Here is a 20933-nt window from a genome sequence, read left to right as displayed (position 1 = left end):
ATAGCCCTCGAAACAGAAAGCAAAGCATAGGAGCTGGTCACTGAGCAGTGTGGTTTGTTGGGGATATCATAGCAAATGGCAGAGGGCTGTTGAGTCTTAAAAGCCCCAGATCAGATGGTGATGTGTAAAGGGTCCCTGCACAGAGACAGATGGAGATAGCTGGAGACCTGAAACCAGACTGGGCACTCCTGGAACAGACCACTGGGGGGGAAACAAGTGCAGTTACCCTGAAGTGTCGGCCGACATCTGTTTTTATTTTTGAGATATGAAAGACGGTCTTCAAAACACTCCCTGTACACTCATGCAATGAATAGGGTTCTACCACATTCACGGTCATGAAAAACACGTCATGGACCTTGAAAGCTGATCTTCCCCCTGAAACGATCTCCTGCTGTGAAAACTGGTCTTTTGTGTACTTTCACACAATGCCATAGAGATTTCATAGGGAACCAGCATTTCTCACACTGGGGGTCCTGAACAAACAGGGAGTTGCAGGCGGGTCACAAAGTTATTTTAGAGGGGTGGGATCCACTGTGCCCCTTCTTTCTGTGGTGCCTTCAGAGCTGGTTACATGTGCCGTGCCAGAAGCTAGCTTTTAAGCCAGGTCCCAGTACGCACTGGCTCCTGCCTGCCACCCTGCTCCTGAGCAGCCAGCTGCTGTCTTGCATTGCTGCCTCTGATACACAGGCAGCAGCGCAGGGTGGCAGGCAGATTCCTACATGCCGAACCAGGAACCATGTGTAGCCATACCAGCTACACTCTTACATCCCTAGCAGGCAGTAGTGCAGAAGTAAGGGTTGCAATACCATACTGCGCCAGCCTTACTTCTGTGCTGCTGCTGGCAGTGGCTGTCTTCAGAACTGGGCTCCCTGCCAACAGTGGCCACTCTCCAGCTGCCCACATCTGAAGGCAGCGCCACTGCCAGCAGCTGTGCACAAGTAAGGGTAGCAGTTCTGCCACAACCTCCCCACAATTCCTTTCGGGGTCAGGACTCCGTCAGTAATGAAATGTACAAATTTTAAAATCCTGTGACCATAAACTTGACCAAACTAGAGCATGAATTTGGTAGAGAGCTAGTAATAAAGGTGTGTGCGCCAGAGGGTCTGACACATGACTTCTGGAGCCCCTGGCCACTGCCATTTGACAAGTTACAAAAGATTTTGTTCAAATGTTTGTGTAGCCTTTACCCCCATGTTTCAACCAACCAAAAACTGGTTTTCATCCCCCTCCCCGCCCCCCACGAATACCTGACTACCCAATAAATATAACCTTATTGGATAGTTGAGTGGAGCAATCCACTACTCGCTTCCCCATCTGGGAAGGAGGTGGGGGAGAGGAGCTAGTGCTGGTGGGAGCCAACTTAAAAGCTGGTTCCCCCAGCCCTGTCTCTGCTCATCTCTGCTGCTGCCTCTATTAGAGGCAGTGGGAGGGGGCTGGTTAGGGGAGCAGCCTGTGCCCACAGTGGGCTAAGCCTCGCAGCAGACAGAGGCTGCTCTGGCAGCAGCCCCTGTCTGAGGGGGCTGCTACTGCAAAGCAGGCCCTGTCTATGGCAGTCCAGGCTGCTTCCGACCAGTGTGAGCCAGGACCAAGCAGTCTTGGCTCATGCCGGTCTGGGACTGCTGCGCCTCTGCATTTCTAGCTCTTACTACATTTAAAATGCAGAGCTCCAGTGGTCGCAGAGTGAGCCTCCCCTTATCGACTAATCAGGTAGTCAATACAAATTGTATCGACTCCACAATTAGCAAAATACATCCTTAACACACACACACACACACACACACACACACTAGAGAAACAAGGGAGAGAACGGGAAATACTAAACCCACATTTTAGTACAAAAGAGGTGGTGGTACACCAGTGGTCTCCAACCTTTCTATGCCTAAGATCACTTGTTAAATTTCAGGGCAACCCAGGATTTACCCTGCTATTTCCCCAAAGCCCTGCTTATTCCATTCCCCCTCTTCCTATCACTTGCTGTCCCCCCCCCCCACTCATTTTCACTGGGCAGAGGCAAAGGCTGTGGGCTCTGGGCCAGAGCCAAGGGCTTGGGGAGAAAGAAGAGGTGCGGGCTACAAGCTTTGGAGCAGTTTGGTGTAGGACCAGGCTGCTGGCTGAGTCAGTGTGTTGGGGTGCAGGAGAGGGAGAAGGGTGTGGGTTCTGAGGGGGATTTGGGGTGCAGGAGAGGACTCCAGGCTTTGGCTCTTAGGGAGCTCCAGGCAGGGGCAGTTTTGGGGAGCCAGTGAAGGGTGTGGTTGTGGGAGGGCGGGGGATCAAGATGGGGAGAGGAGTGCAGGAAGGGGATGGCATGCTGCACCCTGACCCTGGTACTATACTCACAGTTCCCATTGGCCAGGAGCCATCCAATGGGAGATGCTGGAGAGGGCAACTTGCAGAGACATGCTGTCTCCTTCTCCCAATGGGAGCACAGAGACAAGCTTGCAGCTGGCAGGCTGCCCTGAGCCCTGCTACTCTGCTGGACATTACTGGCCTGGAGATCATGATCGACTGGCTGAGGCTCCAGGGTCAACCAGTCGATTCCGATAGACATGTTGGTGACTCCTGGTGTTCACTGGAGCCTGCACTTCTGGTTACACAATTGATCCAGTTGTTGCACCCTCCTCCTAGCTGCTCCGAATGGAATAAAAACCAAAAACACAAATCAAGCATTGTCCCTATATATAGGCATAACTCTGCCATAATATTGACTTGTATAATATGCAGAATCAATGAATCCAAAACCACAGTCCATTCTCTTCAGAGCTCAGAGAATAACAAACACACAAACACAAGCATGGATGGGGGAACAGAAATAGTAAATGCATATCACGCTGCTCCCTTTAGGCTAGATTTTGTTTTCAGTAACACTATTGAACTAGAGTAGTGATTTATTCACAAGACACATACAACCACAGAGCCTCTTTAAACTTGGAACTGCTGTGCAGTTTGATGGAGATGAAGAAACAGTCAACCATTCGTGAAGCATCCATAAAAGAAGCTTCTAGCTAGGAGCATTTAATAAACAAATGAGAGCAAGAAGCATGAACTCAGTTTAAAGGCCATCTATATTACAGAGTAATGCCCCTCATTCTGAAACTGAGGAACACTTTTCATGAGGTGGAAATCAATCCAGCTTTAATGCCAGTAGGCCTTCTCGGAGTCTACTGATAACATTGATTTCAGTTTGAAAATCCATACAGAACTCATACAATCAAACACTCATACAACCAAGCATTAGTCTGTAATTGAAATTTACACAGACACCTACTACAGTACCAAAACCTTGTTCTAGAAAAGATTAATCCTTTAATGCAAGAAATCTAAGACATCTCTCAGTCTGAATTTTAAAATGCAAATACTTTTTAAAATAGTGAAGATGGAAAATAGTAGGCTGGCTGGACACACTAAATTTGGCAAACCTAATTTTTGCTTTGATAGGTTTACTTCTTTTCTTCCTTTGTATTACGCTTCCTACGGCTACAGCATAGCAGCTATTTAAAAGTAACTGCTGAGCTTATTTTAAATCCTCTGGGAAAGAAGGAAAAAACAACAACCTTAAAATGCAATAAAAATCAGAGCCAAAGGAACACTGTCAGACTTCTTTCTACAACATGGCAAGGGAAGAAAGGGATAAAAGAGGAAGAAGGGTAGACAGATCGACTGCAGTGTCTGATCTGCACCTTCCTAATGCAGAGAAACTGTTTAATGCTGAGAAACTGTTTAACAAACCTGCGCCTGCTGGTAATAAAGGAAGATATCATCCCCTGATCAGGAAAAACTTAGTTATGGGCAATGACATTCGGCAAGCTGAAACCAGCTATTTTCTTCAGCTTATGGCATTGGTTGTGCAAGCTCTAAGGTGGAGTGGGGTTAACTGCTTGTAGAATGATTCTTCGTGCCTACAGAAGTGCTAAGAATCACAGAGGAGTCTCTCAGGGTACGTCTACACTACAGTGTTATTTCAAAATATCTTATTTCAAAATAGTTAATTCGAAATAGCTTATTTTGAAATAACATATCTACACACAAAATGTATTTTGAAATAGCGTTTTCCTATTTTGAAATAGCGTGTCCACATTGAGTGGACACTGAATTGCACGGAAGGCCGGCCAGAACCAGGTTCAGCAGGGCATCAGGTCAGGAGTTTGTGCCCCCCCACCCCGGGCAGCCGGCTCTCAGCTTTCCCCGCTTGCTTGCCTACCTCGATGAGGGACAGCAAAGCATTTGTGTCTGTGTGCTCTGGTTGCCTTCACCCAGGACACCACAGCACTCTGCAACATGGAGCCGGAGCGGCCCCTGGGCACTCTGGTGCTTCTTGTGAACGCGTTGCTGCGAGCCTGGCTGCACTTTCTGCAGGCTGCCATCGAGGAGGTCCATCGGGGGGTTGTCAGTATCCAGGGGGCCCTGCGGGAGAGCTTCCACCCTGAGGAGCACTAAGAGCCTCCCTGATCTGCCCCACTGGGGGCTTGTGCCTCATTCCTCCCCCACATAGTTCCACTTACCCCTCCCTAACCCCCCTTCCTGATGTCAAACAAAATACACGAATTTTCATGAACACAAACTCTCTTGACAAAACTGGGGGGGGGGGGGGAGAGGTAGGAAACTGGTGAGACTGGAGAAAGGAGGTGGGAGAGGGGAGGGAAAAGGGTGGGAGAGAGGAGGAGGAAACCTGGGAGGAGGGAGCTGGAAGGGGGAAGCAAGGGGAAGAAGGGGGAGAGGAAGCTCAGGATCTCGCCGGACCAACTTGATTTTCATGTGAACCTGCTCCTGGGTTCACATGTGGCCTTTGGTGGCCAGGCTGGCAGCTATCCTTAGATAGCCCCCATAGATCTCCATCTAGTGCAGAGATCATGAATGTTGGGGGCATTCCCCCAAACCTAAATAAGGTCCATGATCTCCACCCTGGACCAGGAAGGCGCCCGCCTTCTCCAGGCCCTGTCAGGCTCCTGGGAGCTGGCAGACTGCTCCTGGGGAGCGGTGGAGGGCTGGCTGCCAGTGACTTGCTGGCTCATGTTTTGGGGCCACTGGGTCAAGGAAGTGACTGCTGGCTCTGGGCTGGCAGGCTTGGAGCTGGCACAGGCACTGTGGCCAGAGTCTACCCCTTTAAGGGCTCCGGGGTGGGGAGGGGGGAGGGAGAGGAGTGTTCTTGTTGAGGCTGGAGTGGCCACCAGGGCACCCTGAAAAGGGCTGGAGGCCCCCTATTTCGAAATAAGCGTCTACAGCACTTATTTCGAATTAGCTATTTCAAATTTGGTGTTATTCCTCATAGAATGAGGTTTACCAAATTCGAAATAAGTGCTCCACTATTTCGAATTTATTTCGAAATAGCGGTTTGGCTGTGTAGACGCTAGTAAAGTTAATTTGAAATAACGGCTGTGATGGGTAGACATACCCTCAGATGTGGAGACATACCCCCAGATCTTGGGACATTTGCAGAGGACAGATGCTTTTGGCAAAGGCCCAATACCTCTGTTGTTATTTTCGCCTTCTTCATGGGCTCCATTGCTTCCACACTCATCACACCCTAAATCTCCTCAACACGTGAAAGAGGAGACAATGTAAATACGATGCAAACAGAGTGTGTGTTACCTCGCGTGGAACAATTCCTGCGGCTTTGGAGGGGGGAAGGAATGATGTTACGGAGAACAGCAATTCCCTGACGTGCCAAGTTACAAGCTCATAGTGCAAATGCCCAAACTGCAGAGGAATTTTCACAGGATTATCACAAAAAACAGGGAAGCCGATCAATGTCAGGGCTGCATCTCACTTTGCATCTCATTGATGCCAAGCTTGGTTGCCTTTCACCAGTGCTTTAGAGGAAACTGGTCACCAAATCATCAGAAAGTGGGCTGGTACATCACTAGTTATACAAGTGGAATATAAATTAAAAAAAAAATCAGACAGAACTAAAGAACCTCAGCAGAACCTCAGCATTATGAGCACTTCGGGAATGGAGGCTGTTGGTAATGTCGAACAAAACATTATGGTTGTTCTTTCAAAAGTTAACAAATGCATGTCTTAAATACAGCTTTGAAACTTCATGACGCAGAAAAAATGCCACTTTCCCTTTATATTTTTAGTAGTTTATACTTCACACACACATAGTACTTATTTTTGGTCTCTGCTGCTCCCACGTGATTGTGAACTTCCTATTCCAAATGAGGGGTGTGGTTGAATAGTCAGTCCCTAACTCTGAGGTTTCACTGTATAGATAACTAGCAGACATACCCAGCATTGCCTGGGTATGTCACTGAAGGAATTTCCTTTTTTTTTTTTTTTTTTTAAATGAATAATATACATGCGTTATTTCAATGACTGTATTTTTCAAAAATGAAGGCTGGAGTGAGAATTTGGGGGTGAGGGAGGCAGGGAGTAGGGGGGCTTAGGACAGAGGGTTAAGAAGTGTGTGTGTGGGAGGGGGTTCAGGACGGGGGGGGGGGGGTGTTGAAGTCAATGCAATTGGGAAGTGCAGGACTCCGGTCTGGGAGAGGGCTAACCGGGGCCGCCCATGGTGGCGAGGGTGGGGCTGCTCTGGTGGCAACTCCTCCCAGGGGGCCAGGCCAGTGCTCCCCTGTCAGCACCTCCTCCCTCAGTTGTCCTACCCTGCAGCCTTTCTGGGGGGACCAAGCTCTGGAGGCTGCTGCCCCCTCCAGTACCCCCTCCCCATGGCCTGCAGACTTTTGGGCAGAGGGAGGCTCTGAGGGCTTTCCCCTCCAGCTGTTTGTTCTCCAGAGCCACGCCATGGCCTGCAGGCGCCATGTTTAGCACAGTTAGGCTCTTTACCAGTATGCTGGCAGGCAAGATGGCAGAGCCTCAGTCTTGCTGACCACTCTCCTGGTCAGTGATGGGCAAGAGGCGGCTTGTTGGACAGATCCAGCCCGTGGCCACCTTGCCAGCACCCTTATTAAAGAACAGCAGGCTGCTAAACTGCTATGCAGTGTGGGCAGGGAGGACAAAGCTTCGCATGCTGTCCCCATCTCCTAGCAAAATCCCACAGCTCCCATTGGCCAGTTTCTGGGCAATAGGAGCTGAGAAATTTTGCTGAAGGCAGGGGCAGTGAATGAAGCTTCCTCACTCCTCCCTGTGCTAGAGCAGAGCCACCGGGAGCAGCCATCCAGCACACAGGCAGGGAGACTGTCTCAGATTCCTGCACCTCCCAGCCGGAGCCAGCCTCTGGTACTCCACTCCCTCTCTCCCCGCAACTCTCTGTCCCGGACTACCACCCAAACCCTCTGTATCCCCTCTCCCCCCCTCCTCCAGGTCACAACTCCCTCCTAGATGCAGCACCCCCTCTTAAGTCCCTCCCCCAGATCAGAATCCTTTCCTGCATTCATAACCTCTCCTGGGCCCTGCCTTCCAAGTGCCTGCCCCAGATCATAACCCTCTCCTTCACCCAAACTCCCTCTCAGACACCACTCTCCCTCCTGCACGCCAGTCCTCTATCCCAAGCTCCATTCTACACCCCACCCAACATCCCAGACCGTGCACCCCCTCCACAGAAGCCAGTCCATGACCATTTAGCAAAATCTTGGAGTGGCCCCCCCATTAAAAATTATCGTCCAGCATTGGGGCCTGCCACTTGCAGTATCACATCCCTCTCATCTCTGTGCCCCTCCCTTTTGCATTCCTCCTCTCTCTGCCCCCTCCCTTTCCAGTCTCATTCCCGGCACTTCCCGTTTGCTAGGCACAACCAAACCTTGACCTTCGTTTAAGTTGCATACCAACTTTGGTGGTCCTCGTTCTTATGGTTTAGGAAGAGTTCTTGAACAAATGGACACACAGATGTACAGACAGAGGCTCTCTAAAATATATATAGAGATGAAACAGTGAACCTTGACCTTACATACAGTCACAGAAGTTAAAAAATGGAAGACATTAGTTCAGTCTTCTGGTAATTCACTCCTCTTGATAGATCTCGTGGCATAGGCTCTCATGTCAGGTCGTTTTCACTGCTAATCAGCCTCAAGACTCCTGCTTTATTTAATTTTATTACTCTTATTTTATCTCCTTCCCTTCTCCCCAGTAACTCATTAATTCATAGCTTGCTCTGATGTCTGCACCTTTCAGAATACTTGAGGACAGGTATGTCCTTAGATGTAGTTTAACAAAGAAATAAAAAGTAATAAACATATCTTTTCTCATGAATCATTCTCTGCAGTGCTTTCCAACAGTTTTGCAGATTTGATAAAATGCTCTCCAATTTCTCTGCATCTTTTTGGTATTAAGGAACCCATCTGTTTAAAGCTCTAAATTTACAAAAGGGTGATGACCTTCCGTTACAATGAAAACACTGTGGGGATAATGACACTGACCCCCACTATAAAGCATTTTGAGAGTGGTAGATGAAAGGGCTAAGTGCTTGGTATTGTTATTAGAAAGGCTCTATTTATTGAGGAGCTTCTACATTCCTCTTCTCGGCAGCACTGGGCAAGTGAAGCAGAGCATGAGCAGAGATTCCAATGCCATTCCCTTGCTTGTGACAAGGGCTGTGTAGAGGCCTACGGAGTTTGAGGTAACTCCAGAGTTTGAGAGGAAGAATTCTTCCATCCTTGCCCCACACACATCTACCCAGTGCGTTGCTCCACTTCTCAAGCCATGTGCTGAATGGGAAGATTGGGCTGAAGGGCCTAGTTCCATTCCCAGTTACACCCGTGCTATCCAGAGAACAGAGCTTCGTAATTTAGCCCTAAAGTAGAGATCTTAGTGCCCTGTTTCAGCTGACAAAGAGGTGAAAAAAGGAACAAACTCTATGGCCATCTCTTTAGAAAAATGGATAGAGAATTTAGCCAAATGCTTCTTGCATCATTTTCCGAGATCAAAAAGCAGCTTCTTTATGGTACCTACCAGGTGACAAAGTGCTGGGTAAATTCTATACTGCACATTATGACAGGTACTGTGCAATGTTCTGGCTTGTCTGAAAACTGTCACCTGAAAAAGAAATGATCACAAAACCCTCTATCCCGTTTCCCCACAAAGCCACCCAGTTCCATGGAATTAGGAACAGCAGCTGAGCTGGCAGAGCACTGGGTGGGAAATTTCTGATGCAATTACAGACTTAGCCCCATAACGGCAAATAGAAAGCAGTGACTGGCAGCCAAATCCTACTCACCCATATTCAGATGAGTTGTCCTACTGACTTCAATGTAAGCACAGCAGGATTTGTCTTTAGAAGCCAGACAGATTCTAAACTTTATATTATTCTGACAGAGGAGAAAAAGAAGGGAAGTTGAAAAAAACTGCTGAAAAAGCCAACCTGTGATTATTTTGTGGCCCTTAAGACTTTCTTCTCTCTTGGCTGCAGGGAGGTTTTCTCCTTTTCTCTCTCCACCTAACATCTTTTTCTAGCTACTTATTTTGGCTTGCTTGTTCAGTATTTTGGCTCTTTGGTCACCTCCTAGCCCCTCACCTGCCCTTGACTCAATCTTGAGGCAACAAAGGTGATCTTGTGCAATCAGCGCTTTGTTCACTCTGCCCAGTGCTAGATAGAGCAAAAGGAGCTGCAGTGAGACACCATAATATCTGCGTGAATCCTCAGGCCAGGCCTCCCATAAAAGGAGTCAAATGCACAAGATGGTGGGGATGGAGAAGGAAGAATGGAGAGAAAGTGAGAGTGGAGGAGAAAGTGAGAGTGAGCACCCTTTTTGCATTCTCCTAGCTCCAGCTTCCAAAACCCTTGTGTGCATAACTCCCTGACCCCCTCCAAACTGGCAGCATCTGAATAGCTGCCTACGCAGCTGTTCCCATTTTTCCATTTTGAATATCTGGTCTCTGGGGAACTGAGAGGAAAATTAACTGGCTGACAAGTTTTGGCCTGCACAGTTCTCTCAGATACTCACTTGGTTGGAACCATGAGAAGGCAACCAAATGCCTCTTTTTATAATGGTCATTTCTAGTAAGAGAGAACATCCCAAATGGCCATCCAGGATTTGTGAAAGCAGAATATTTGCCTATTCCTAGCACGGAGCAGTTAGAGGGAAACATGTGCTTGGAATATTTAAGAGCAAAAAGGATCTGATTGGCTGATGGTGAGGTAATGATTCATTTAGAATTCCAGGGAACAGTCACACACAGTTTATGCTGGGGATATGGACACTTTTCAAAGATTAGATTTCATTTTCAACATTTGGTAAGGTTTATGCTCCATTTTAATGCCAATAAAGGGAATTCCCGCATGTATAACTGAAACCAGCATTTAAATACACTATCCTCCGAATCTCCCGTGGATACACATTGCATTCTGCCTAAAGAACATCTGAAATGTACTCTGAAGCACCTATTTTGCAGGGGTGGGGAGGAAGGTACTGCAGGGGGGGTACCAGCATTTGTAAAACAAAAACACAGATTAAAAAACACAGGGCTTTTCTTTGGGAGTTCTAATCTATGGCAAAGTCTTTCTTAGGACTAATCAGAGTCAGACTGTGGACATTTTCTTCCCCTTATAGACTCTGCGTGTTAGGGGACAAACTACATAGAGTGCTTTAATTTTAATGTCTCTTGGAACTGTCTGTTGTTGCCTAATCTGCCACCCAGATGTTGCAATAACAATAGGAACATCCCTGTTATACTGCATATAGTCAGTGTGGGCTGGCAAATTCCTCTCTGATATGAAGTCCTAGGCAAGATTTTTTCCATTTTCTTTTTCTACAGAATTAAATGTATTCTTCACAAAAGAAACATAATTTAACAAGCTATGAAAGGGTCAAATAAAGTCTCCAAGGAGGAAAAAATGTGCAAAATTCAAGGAACCCTGTGTGATCAGATTCTTGCCTCAGAAATAAGCTTATACAAAGCTTAATACCAGCAAAAATGTCTCAAGTTTTTATTTTAAAATTCCAATGGAGTCAGTTGTAAAAAATTCTCCCTTTAGATTTTGTAGCCCAGACATTACAACATTCAACTCATGCATGAGAATGGTGGACTAACTATAAACAAATAAGAAATTATTTTCAACCTCCAAACCAGAATTAAATTTTAAAAGTAAACAGTAAGAAGGGTGACAAGTTGGAGTACTAAAGTTCTTTTAGCTTTATTAAGCTAGCAGATTTGCAACATACACACGAATGAGGTAACTGGATACAGAATGAAAAAAAATTCTTAAAGATTTCCAATCCATCCTTAACTCAAACAATTGTGGGAATAAATTACAGGAGTCAAAATCAGTGCTTTATGAATTCAGAAAAGCATCTAATGGTGCAAATTACATCCAATATAGAAAAAAATGCAAATGATATCTTTCTTGAACAGGCTCAAAGACGGGGAAAAAAAAGGACAAGCTTATAACACTGAATTGGTTGATATGTCCCTTCTTCCCAAAATTACGTTTTTATTTCAAAGACTTATAAAATAAATCCTTGCAAAGAAGTAAAGTCCCATAAGCTCGTGTATCATAGGCCTGGTATGAGGCCTAGGTGTCAATGGGACAATAAGCTCCCTAGAGTTATAATATCCTTTCATAAACCAGGAGGAGTGGTTGCCCCAAATGTAAGGGGGCAGTATTGGAAGCATAATTATAGGCCTTTAACCAGTTAACTAACTAAATGGGCTTTTACATCCCTAATACAAATTTTCTGACATCTTCTGGCAACATTAATAATTGCTCTGGGAGAATTTTGGAAGGGGTGGGTCCATGACGATAATTTGAAACTCAGGAGGCTATGGAGTATTTTTAAAATGGGAAAACTGATGATCCTATACAGTGACACTGGTTTTCCAGACTCATCGTTTCTAGAGAACAAAAGATGATAGTAAATTTTAAAAAAAGGAAAATTTAAGAATTTTTTTTCTTAGTAGTGTAAAACACTGCCTTGAGCCTCTATTCTGCCTTTCACCCACACTCCTGCCTCTTTTCCCATTTGTGATCCCCTAAAATTATGGAGGCCTGGGTTCAGTGGCTTCCCCTCCTCCCCACCCTTAAGTTTCTGGCAAGAGGCTTTTACATGTGGTCAGACATACGCCTGCCTATCCCCATTGCTTCAGTAGGTGCCCCTACAACAGCTCTGCAGTGAGCCACCTTTCAGGAATGGAAAAAAAAAAAAGACTGGGGAATGAAATAGTCTAAAATGAGTGACACGCCCATAGAACTAGGCACAGACAAAAAGGCTGCTGCAGGGCTCTGAAACGCCTTGTGTCCCAAGCAAGCTACAAACGAAGAGAAGTACTTCAAGGGACTAAGCAATGCCGCCAATATAAGAAATGAAATCCAGATCTCCCATTTTACACTACCACAAACATTGTCATATATCCAGCACAGTTTAAAATCCCCCCACCTATCATCTGTGGGTCCTAAACATTTGTCACCTACCATATCAATGCAGACTTTACACTCTTAAAAATATATGGCACAATATAATCGCTGAACTATACTGCACTTTGTCAATTAGTACTAACAGGGCAGTCGTGGTGGATATAGGAGCAGAATATCCCAAGGTCTGCAAGTCCAGCTGCCTGGTAAACCAGGCATTTCCAGACTGAAGTGAAAATAAACATGGACATAAGCCTACAGTCAATTGTTTTATTGAAGAAACAATCCAAAGGCTTCCCATAGTCTGGTTTCTCAATAAGCCCAAGTACAGAGGATGGCTTTGTGGAGTCAACTATGAGCCCATCAAAAGAAGGCTTTTCTAGATAGTGTTTTCCTTCAGCCTACAAAGGAGGAATGGCTTCTAATGTCATTTTGATCTGGCTATTCAGACCACATCCCTCTCAGAGAGTACTGAGGGAATTGCTTAATTCAACACAGCTGGCCCTACCATATTTCTCTACCAGTGCCTGCAGTTAGGGCATGCAGCTGTGATCTTTCCTCTACTCAGGGACTGAATGGTAGAACACTCTTCCTGCCAACCCATGCACAAGCTCTGTTCACTCTGTATGCGTAGTAGCTGCTTTTTAGGGAGAAATTCTGTCTACTCAGGGGATAACAAAAGTGTGGATACTCAAAACATCTTTAAAAATGTACATATTTTTAGCAAGATAAAACAACTGCTTCTAATCTGATGCCAAATTATAGCCTAAAACAAATTTATGGTCAAAATGTGAGCTCCTGGAAACAGATGTTTTCTTGTATTCATGGCTGTGCTCTTTATTATTCTCTATTGTCCTGTTCCCTGATGATCTCTGATCTGCTAACATTTTGCAGAAGAAAGCCAAGAAGTGGGCAATATGGAACGGCAACCATTTAAGTCTTATCTACTCCACTCTATCTTACCATGCAAAAATTGGCAAAAGGTCTTGAAAAAGAAAACTGTGCTCTGTGGCTTTTGAAAATAATTACACAGACCTGATTTACACTAGGATCTTTTTCTGAAATACACCCTGCTCCCCAAGTTTGAATTTATAAGCGGTGCATCCATACTACCAAGCCCATTATTTTGAAATTTGAACTCTGTACTCCTGCTTTCACGAGGAGTAATGCTAATTCAGAAATAGTAGTTTATAAATAACATTAGTGTGGATGCTCTGGTGCTGCTAATTTGAACTAATTTACCTCTGAGAGGCCTTCCACAGCTCCCAGAGTGCTTTCTGGGGTTCTAAGTCCAAGGTAACATGTCCACATTAACAGAGCCTGCCTTGGACTAATTTTGATACTTGGCTGTAATGAGGATGTGCTAGTCCAAATTTATTACATCAGGACTTCTTAAGTTGAATTTACTAATTTAAAAATAGTTTCCTAGTGTAGATATGGCCTTAGATGTATAAGTAAAATCACGCGTCTACTTCCAATAGATCTAGATAGAATTCCGTAGGATGTAATTTCTATTGTGGCAGTGGAGACTGATTTTTCATTACTTTAAAACCTGGCTATTTTACAACTAAAAATCACATATTCAATTGGGTAACAAAGCACCACTTCCTCTGAAAGGAGAGTATAGCCCTTTAGTTACACTTTTGGAGAAAAAAACCTGGCACCTCTTTCAATTTAAAATACAGAAAGAATGGAATTGCTACTAGTTTCATATAGTTTTCTATTTCTGAAAACTGTGGCAATGATAAAATGAAATGAAAGTAGGTCTAACCTGGGTCCTCTGCAAGATGCACTTTTTGAGATCCTTGACTTCTCCAGTTAAGTGGCCATGAAGCTACTTATGGCAGTGGAATTTTTAACGCCCCTCCCCCCAGATATACTTGGATGAACAGTGCATCTTATTTCTAGAAAAACAGATATACAGTGATGATGTGACTTATTTTTCAGATTAGACATTTAAGATAAAGTTAATTCAAACCGACACTCTGTACAGTGCACCAAAGCAGTGTACCAGAAGTAGGGGGAAGGTTCTTTAACAGTGAAGGGAATTTCACCACTGAGTGAGCTATTCAGAGGTGCCCTAAAGCAATATCAATCATATCAATCTCCCCAAAGCAATTCTATTCCCATATGTTTCCTCTTTTGTAGGTCCCTCTAAAAACTTTTAAGAATGAAGTTTGGTATACATAAAGTTACTTTCCCACCACATATTCACAAGTGTTAAAGACTCATGCTCTACCCCTAGCTACTCTTGACAATGAATTGCATGCAGGAGCAACAAGAGGTTTGCATGAAAAGTCACAATCCCATGGGTCTTAAAGATCTCTGGTGACAAGCAAGATCCATATGAAAGTTGGCATTGACGAGGCAAGCATCATATCTATAGAACCTGGGTGACTTAATGCAAACTTGTAAGACCTCACAACCATGTCATAGACTCATAGAATCCTAAGGCTGGAAGAGACCTCAGGAGGTCATCGAGTCCAGCCCACTGTCCAAAGCAGAACCAATCCCAATTAAATCATCCCATCCAGGGCTTTGTCAAGCTGGGACTTAAAAACCTCTAGGGATGGAGATTCCACCACCTCCCTAGGTAACCCATCCCAGTACTTCACCACCCTCCTAGTGAAATAGTTTTTCCTAATATCCAACCTAGACCTTCCCCACTGTAACTTAACACCACTGCTCCTTGTTCTGCCATCTGTCACTACTGAGAACAGCCTCTCTCCATCCTCTTTGGAACCTCCCTTCAGAAAGTTGAAGGCTGCTATCAAATCTCCCCTCACTCTTCTCTTCTGCAGACTAAATAAGCCCAACTCCCTCAGCCTCTCCTCGTAGGTCATATGCTCCAGCCCCTTAATCATTTTGGTTGCCCTCTGCTGGACCCTCTCCAATGCGTCCACATCCTTTTTATAGTGGGGGGCCCAGAACTGGACGCAATACTCCAGTGTTGGCCTCACCAGTGCCGAATAAAGGGGAATAACAACTTCTCTAGATCTGCTGGAAATGCTCCTCCTAATGCACCCTAATATGCCATTAGCTTTCTTGGCTACAAGGGCACACTGTTGACTCATATCCAGCTTCTCATCCACTGTAACCCCCAGGTCGTTTTCTGCTGCATTCCTACTTAGCCAGTTGGTCCCCAGCATGTAACAATACTTGGGATTCTTCCATCCCAAGTGCAGGACTCTACACATGTCCTTGTCAAACCTCAACATAAGAGCTCAGATGGGAAAATGATGAACGCATACAATAAAACAACATCATCACAAAAGGTCCAGCTTGTACTCTTGGAGGAATTCTGCACCAGCTCTGGCAAAGGCTAAGGAAAGGGCAAGGTTGTACCACACTGTATCCCCTGGTGGGAAATTAAAGAAACTGAGGGTGTATCTAGACTACAGAGTTTTTTCAAAAAAAAGTGGCCTTTAATGACACTTAAATGTCTTTTGAAGAACAAACTCCTCTATTTTCTTCTGTACATGTTGTTCAGGGTTAGGGTTTCTCCCTCTCCCCCCACCGTCAGCTCCATACTGACAAGGCAGCATGTGACTGGGGAACAGCTGACAGACCCAGATGCCATCATTCATTTGTGTGCATTGCCTGGGTACTTTTTTTCCTTCTCTTAAGTCTGTTTTCCATACCCCACCGAAAGGCTGCACATCAGACCTCAGCTCAATGAAAAACAAGAGCCTAATGTCTAGATAGAAATACATCACCACATCAGGTCATTTACAGGTCATCCAAGCTGTTTTATTGTTCTCTCCTTTTCCAACCAACTTGAATCTTTTAAGATATTCTAAAAACAGAAAATCAAAATGCCTCTATCAACCAGTTCACTTTCTAGGCAGGAAAAGCCTTTAAAGAACCCTTCCCTGAGCGTAAGTGTGTATGTGCAAGGAACTGACTTGAAATCTGGCTTTGTGTGTGTATCGGCTCCCACCTGCCCCCCTCACCCTTCCCTCTGCTGCCTCTCTATCAGAGGAAGCAGCATGGGTGTGGGGCAAGCAGGCAGTTATATGGGATCTGGTGCTCCCCTCCTTTGCTGCCTCTGATACAGAGGCAACAAGGGCAAGGGGGGGGGAAATGTGTGTAGCCTTTAGGATTAACGGACAAGCCCAGGTTTATTAATTAATCATTTAGATGACTATGCTAACATCCCTAATCCACAGATATAGAATCATAGAATACTAGGACTGGAAGGGACCTCAAGAGGTCATCAAGTCCAGACCCCTGCCCTCATGGCAGGACCAAATACTGTCTAGACCATCCCTGATAGACATTTATCTAACCTTCTCTTAAATATCTCCAGAGATGGGGATTCCACAACCTCCCTGGGCAATTTATTCCAGTGTTTAACCACCCTGACAGTAAGGAAATTTTTCCTAATGTCCAACCTAAACCTCCCTTGCTGCAGTTTAAGCCCATTGCTTCTTGTTATCCTCAGAGGCCAAGATGAACAAGTTTTCTCCCTCCTCCTTATGACACCCTTTTAGATACCTGAGAACTGCTATCATGTCCCCCCTCAATCTTCTCTTTTCTAAACTAAACAAACCCAATTTTTTCAGCCTTCCTTCATAGGTCATGTTCTTTAGACCTTTAATCATTCTTGTTGCTCTTCTCTGGACCTCTCCAAATTTCTCCACATCTTTCTTGAAATACGGTGCCCAGAACTGGATACAATACTCCAACTGAGGCCTAACCAGCGCAGAGTAGAGCGGAAGAATGACTTCTCGTGTCTTGCTCACAACACACCTGTTAATGCATCCCAGAATCATGTTTGCTTTTTTTGCAACAGCATCACACTGCTGACTCATATTCAGCTTGTGGTCCACTATAACCCCTAGATCCCTTTCTGCCATACTCCTTCCTAGACAGTCGCTTCCCATTCTGTGTGTGTGAAACTGATTGTTCCTTTCTAAGTGGAGCACTTTGCATTTGTCTTTAATAAACTTCATCCTGTTTACCTCACACCATTTCTCCAATTTGTCCAGATCATTTTGAATTATGACCCTTCCTCCAGAGCAGTCGCAACCCCTTCCAGCTTGGTATCTGCAAACTTAATAAGCGTACTTTCTATGCCAATATCTAACTCGTTGATGAAGATATTGAACAGACCCGGTCCCAAAACAGACCCCTGCGAAACCCCACTTGTTATACCTTTCCAGCAGGATTGTGACCATTAATAACTACTCTCTGAGTACGGTTATCCAGCCGGTTATGCACCCACCTTATAGTAGCCCCATCTAAGTTGTATTTGCCTAGTTTATTGATAAGAATATCATGTGAGACAGTATCAAGCGCCTTACTAAAGTCTAGGTATACCACCTCCACCGCTTCTCCCTTATCCACAAGACTCATTATCCTATCAAAGAATATCACGTCCACCGCTTATCCCTTATCCACAAGGCTTGATATTTTATCAAAGAAAGCTATCAGATTGGTTTGACATGATTTGTTCTTTACAAATCCATGCTGGCTGTTCCCTATCACCTTGCCACTTTCCAAGTGTTTACAGATGATTTCCTTAATTACTTGCTCCATTATCTTCCCTGGCACAGAAGTTAAACTAACTGGTCTGTAGTTTCCTGGGTTGTTCTTATTTCCCTTTTTATAAATGGGCACTAGATTTGCCCTTTTCCAGTCTTCTGGAATCTCTCCTGCTCCCATGATTTTCCAAAGATGATAGAGGAGATATCTGAGCCTCTAAGCTATCAGCTCCTTGAATATTCTAGGATGCATTTCATCAGGCCCTGGTGACTTGCAGGCATCTAACTTTTCTAGGTGATTTTTATTTTATCTTCTAAACCTACCCCCTTTCCCACTAGCATTCACTGGCTGCGTCTAGACTTGCCAGCTGTCTACACTGGCCGCTTGAATTTGCGCAAGAACACTGACAATCTAATGTAACATTGTCAGAGTTCTTGCGCAAATACTATGCTGCTCCAGTTCAGGAAAAAGCCCTCTTGCGCAAATGTATTTGCGCAAGAGGGCCACTGTAGACAGCTAAAAACTGTTTTGCACAAAAAAAGCCCCAATGGCGAAAATGGCGATTGGGGCTTTCTTGCACAAAACTGCGTCTAGATTGGCACGGACGCTTTCCCGCAAAAAGTGCTTTTGCGCAAAAGCGTCCGTGCCAATCTAGACGCTCTTTTCCGCAAATGCTTTTAACGGAAAAACTTTTCCGTTAAAAGCATTTGCGGAAAATCATGCCAGTCTAGACGCAGCCACTATGTCAGGCATTCCTTCAGACTTCTCGGTGAAGACCGAAACAAATAAGTCATTAAGCATCTCTGCTATTTCCAAGTTTCCTGTTACTGTTTCGCCCTCCTCACTGACCAGTGGGCCTACCCTGTCCTTGGTCTTCCTCTTGCTTCTAATATATTTATAAAAAGTCTTCTTGTTTCCCTTTATTCCCGTAACTAATTTGAGCTCATTTTGTGCCTTTGCCTTTCTAATCTTGCCCCTGAATTCCTGTGTGGTTTGCCTATATTCATCCTTTGTAATTTGTCCTACTTTCCATTTTTTATAGGATTCCTTTTTTATTTTTAGAATAAGCCAAGGCATAGTTAAGCCAAGGCGGTCTTTTGCCATATTTTCTATCTTTCTGACACCGCAGAATTGCTTGCTTTTGGGCCCTTAATAATGTCCCTTTGAAAAACTGCCAACTCTCCTCAGCTGTTTTACCCCTCAGTCTTGATTCCCATGGGACCTTACCTATCAGCTCTCTGAGCTTACTTATGCAGGGATCTCATATATTGCTTTCTTTTCACTTCTTACTTAATTTCTCCAATGGAGGATCTGGGGGGTTGTGTTTTGGCTGATAAACCAGTATCACATATCAATTTTATTCATCCTCTGGTTCTGGAATTATGTATATCTTCATTTGAGGGACTGAAATATTACCAAATAGTGTGTGCGCGCGCGGGAGGGCGGGAACAAGGGGGGGCGGGGGACAGAAAAGCTTTGTACTTACTTATTAAAAAGGTTCAGTCCAATCCTATAATGGCGTTTTCTGATAACATCATTACTGAAGGCAGGCGAATCCCAGCTGTTACGAGTTTCTTTATGGTATGTTTGTTTGCTTAAGGTTTGTTCCCTTAGGCTGTCTCTAGAAGAGGACTCTGAGCTGCAATTTATTGTATCATTAGAATTGGAAGTGCTATTGATGCTGTCATTATCACCATCAGAATAATCAGACTCTGATTTGCTTTGCCTGTTTGCAGTGCCATTAATAGCTAAGTGACTATCAATGGGCCTTGGCTTGTGTCTAGCCTCCTGTTCTTCTCGGGATATAATCTTGGTGGGAATACCATGTGGGATATGTTTTGGGCTTCCTTGCTGACTAGTGATTCCTCGGTCATATGCATTTTGTCTCTTTAATGAGCCTCTTTCTGAGCGATCACTTAAGTCCACTGAACTGTCACTAGGTGGTTCTATCGTTAGCAATGGCAGATGATCCATTCTCATCCTTTGTTCCTGGCATTCCAGTGAAGGGGTGCTCCTGCAACTTGTATCAGTGTCTATCTTATCATCCTTATGGGTCATGGACCAGTACTCTTGAGAAGAGTTCATTGACCGAAGCCTCAAGTCAGATTCCGTGCTAGACGGTCTGTCCACTGATTGGGAAAGGGGAAGGGGTGGAGATAGCTCTTCCTCATCAATATATAATGTAACATCACTATATGATGCAGTCATCTCATCAAGTTTCCTGTGATCCACATTATGGATTGCTGGCTTGATTTGACTACAACTATCCCTCTCCATTTCACGACTTCTGATTTGATCCGGAGTCTGGACTTCATCAGAATGTAGACTACGGCAATTTAGTGCATCATCAATTGATTCTGCAAGAGATTTGACCTGCCTTGAAAAAGCATCCTCCAGTTCTGTTATAGCATCAGCAAAATCAGTGGATGCTGCTGGAGATTTCATTGTAGTGGATTCCGCAAGGTCACCACATTCAGACTGGACAAGGGCTCCTATTTTTGACCCATCGTTTGTAAGAGAAACTTGCTTCCCTTCAAAGTATGAGCTATGGACTTTCTCAGGCCCTTCAAAGGAAAACTGCATTCTCATATTGGACAGCACAATGCGTCTTGACATACGATTTTCAGACATAGAACTTCTAAGCCGCTCAAAATTTTTGTTCATCTGATACTGACGAAAAGCTGTTTGTATGGTACGAGCAGCATGTCTAGTTATGAGACGGCCCCCATATTTCCGTTCTAGCATTTCCACCTAAAACGAAAATAAAAGATTTTATTCAACATGCAAAAAATTGAAAACAGAATTTTACTTCTAAATATTTTTTTACTAATATTTGACTTAAAGCTGTTCAACTTCTACCTCAATTTTCTCACTAGTAAAGCAGCAATAATACTGATTTATCTACTTCACAGGGTTTCTGCGAGGATGTTGGTAAAATGATCTGAAAATGTTTTATTATTATGACCTGGTATTATCACAAATGATCTATTCCTATCAAATATATTTCCTACTATATCCATTAATAGATAAACATACAAATTAACATATATAATTTAAAGGGGGAGGGGGCTATTCAGTTGCACTAATCTCAAAATACCACATGAATAATTCATGATTTTACTGTTTAAAAAACTACTAGTATCAATTCAAAAGGAACAGTAAAATTAAAGCTGACATTTCCAAAACTATATTTCCAAAGAGCTAGCAA

The 20933-nt window shown here is 44.4% G+C and overlaps 1 protein-coding gene across 11 annotated transcripts in view; it reads right to left on the bottom strand.

Annotated features, from left to right (window-relative positions):
* Window positions 1–20933, bottom strand: part of IQSEC1 (IQ motif and Sec7 domain ArfGEF 1) — a 616154-nt gene that overhangs the window by 53286 nt on the left and 541935 nt on the right. For all 11 annotated transcript variants that reach the window (XM_075939730.2, XM_075939719.2, XM_075939722.2 and 8 more), the window contains one exon: window positions 19212–20476. In XM_075939730.2, the coding sequence (XP_075795845.2) occupies window positions 19212–20476 (1265 nt within the window). The remainder of the gene's footprint in view (window positions 1–19211; window positions 20477–20933) is intronic.

The sequence above is a fragment of the Pelodiscus sinensis genome, chromosome 11, assembly GCF_052426305.1.
Source record: "Pelodiscus sinensis isolate ZL-2025 chromosome 11, ASM5242630v1, whole genome shotgun sequence".
Lineage (NCBI taxonomy): Eukaryota > Metazoa > Chordata > Testudines > Trionychidae > Pelodiscus > Pelodiscus sinensis.
The sequence above is the reverse complement of the archived record's forward strand: the minus strand, read 5'-3'. Positions and strand labels throughout refer to the sequence as shown.